General features: G+C 38.4%; 1 protein-coding gene across 1 annotated transcript; it reads left to right on the forward strand.

Moving 5' to 3' along the window:
* Window positions 1–404: 404 nt before the first annotated feature.
* Window positions 405–1,057, forward strand: LOC121360047 (serine/threonine-protein kinase SMG1-like; the record flags this gene model as incomplete). Its single annotated transcript, XM_041479499.1, has 2 exons — window positions 405–566; window positions 840–1,057. Coding segments are annotated over 2 exons (380 nt in total), but the record flags the coding sequence as incomplete, so codon positions are not given.
* Between the last annotated feature and the right edge of the window lie 85 nt (window positions 1,058–1,142).

Here is a 1,142-nt window from a genome sequence, read left to right on the forward strand (position 1 = left end):
CCCCCTCTTGAAGATATAGAAAGGAGAACGGGAATGTGGTTTATGAAGTATTACATCATATGATCACTCTAAAAAACAAACGAGGTGGGTTTTTTCTAGTTATAGTTGAGAAAGATGTGTGACTAAAGCCACACATTTCAGAAGTAGTTGTTTGTCACTACACTGTGGGTTCTGGTTGTTCAGGGACTTCCCCTCAAAGGTGATGGAGTTAGCGTGGGAGGCAAAGAAGGGGAGGCCACCTGTTGTGAAACTGCACTTTGTTTTGGACTTTTTTGTAAATAGGTAAATCTGTAATTCTTTGATTTACAAATGCAAAAAAAGAGGCATGCTTTTAAAAATAAAATTCTATCTCATTTGAAGAGGAATGAAGTGAATCAGCACATGTCCTTTTCCTCTTTCTGCAGGAATTATTCCCCAGCTTTTCTCCCGCCTGAATCACCCAGAAGTGTATGTTCGTCAGAGCATTTGCAACCTACTCTGTCGAGTTGCTCAGGATTCTCCTCATCTCATCCTCTATCCTGCAATAGTGGGAACCATTTCACTGAGCAGTGAATCCCAGACTTCAGGTATAGAGAAAAGGAAAAAGTGTTCAAATAAACTTAAGTTACTATATTTTTATATACTGGATGGGATGATATTGAGGTGGTTTTTTTGTTTTCTCAGTTTTGATCTTAAGAATATTTTATTATGGGATCTCACTGATACCCTTAACCTGATTTACCAGATTTTGCAAATTTTTCTTATACTTCATCAGTACTTAATGGGGACCTGATGCTAAATAAACTGTGGAGTGATACATCTTACTGTAGCTAATATTTTATCACCTGGTTTTAATTTAGGAAACAAGCTGCCTTCTGCCATCCCTACTTTGCTTGGTAATATACAAGGAGAAGAACTGTTGGGTGGTGAATGTGATGGAGGGAGCACTCCAGCTTCCCAAGAAAGTAGTAAAGATGATACAAAAGCTGGATTAAATGAAGATCAAGCAATGATGCAAGATTGCTACAGCAAAATTGTGGAGAAACTCTCTGCTGCAAATCCAACAATGGTATTGCAGGTAAATAATCCAAATGTATGTTGCTTGGGTGCTTGAACCACAAATGTGTAATTTGTCTTGGGTGTTGGCCTACTGAAAGTTTGCC

This window comes from Pyrgilauda ruficollis, unplaced genomic scaffold, assembly GCF_017590135.1.
Source record: "Pyrgilauda ruficollis isolate IOZ18807 unplaced genomic scaffold, ASM1759013v1 scaffold4841, whole genome shotgun sequence".
In the NCBI taxonomy this organism is placed as follows: Eukaryota; Metazoa; Chordata; class Aves; order Passeriformes; family Passeridae; genus Pyrgilauda; species Pyrgilauda ruficollis.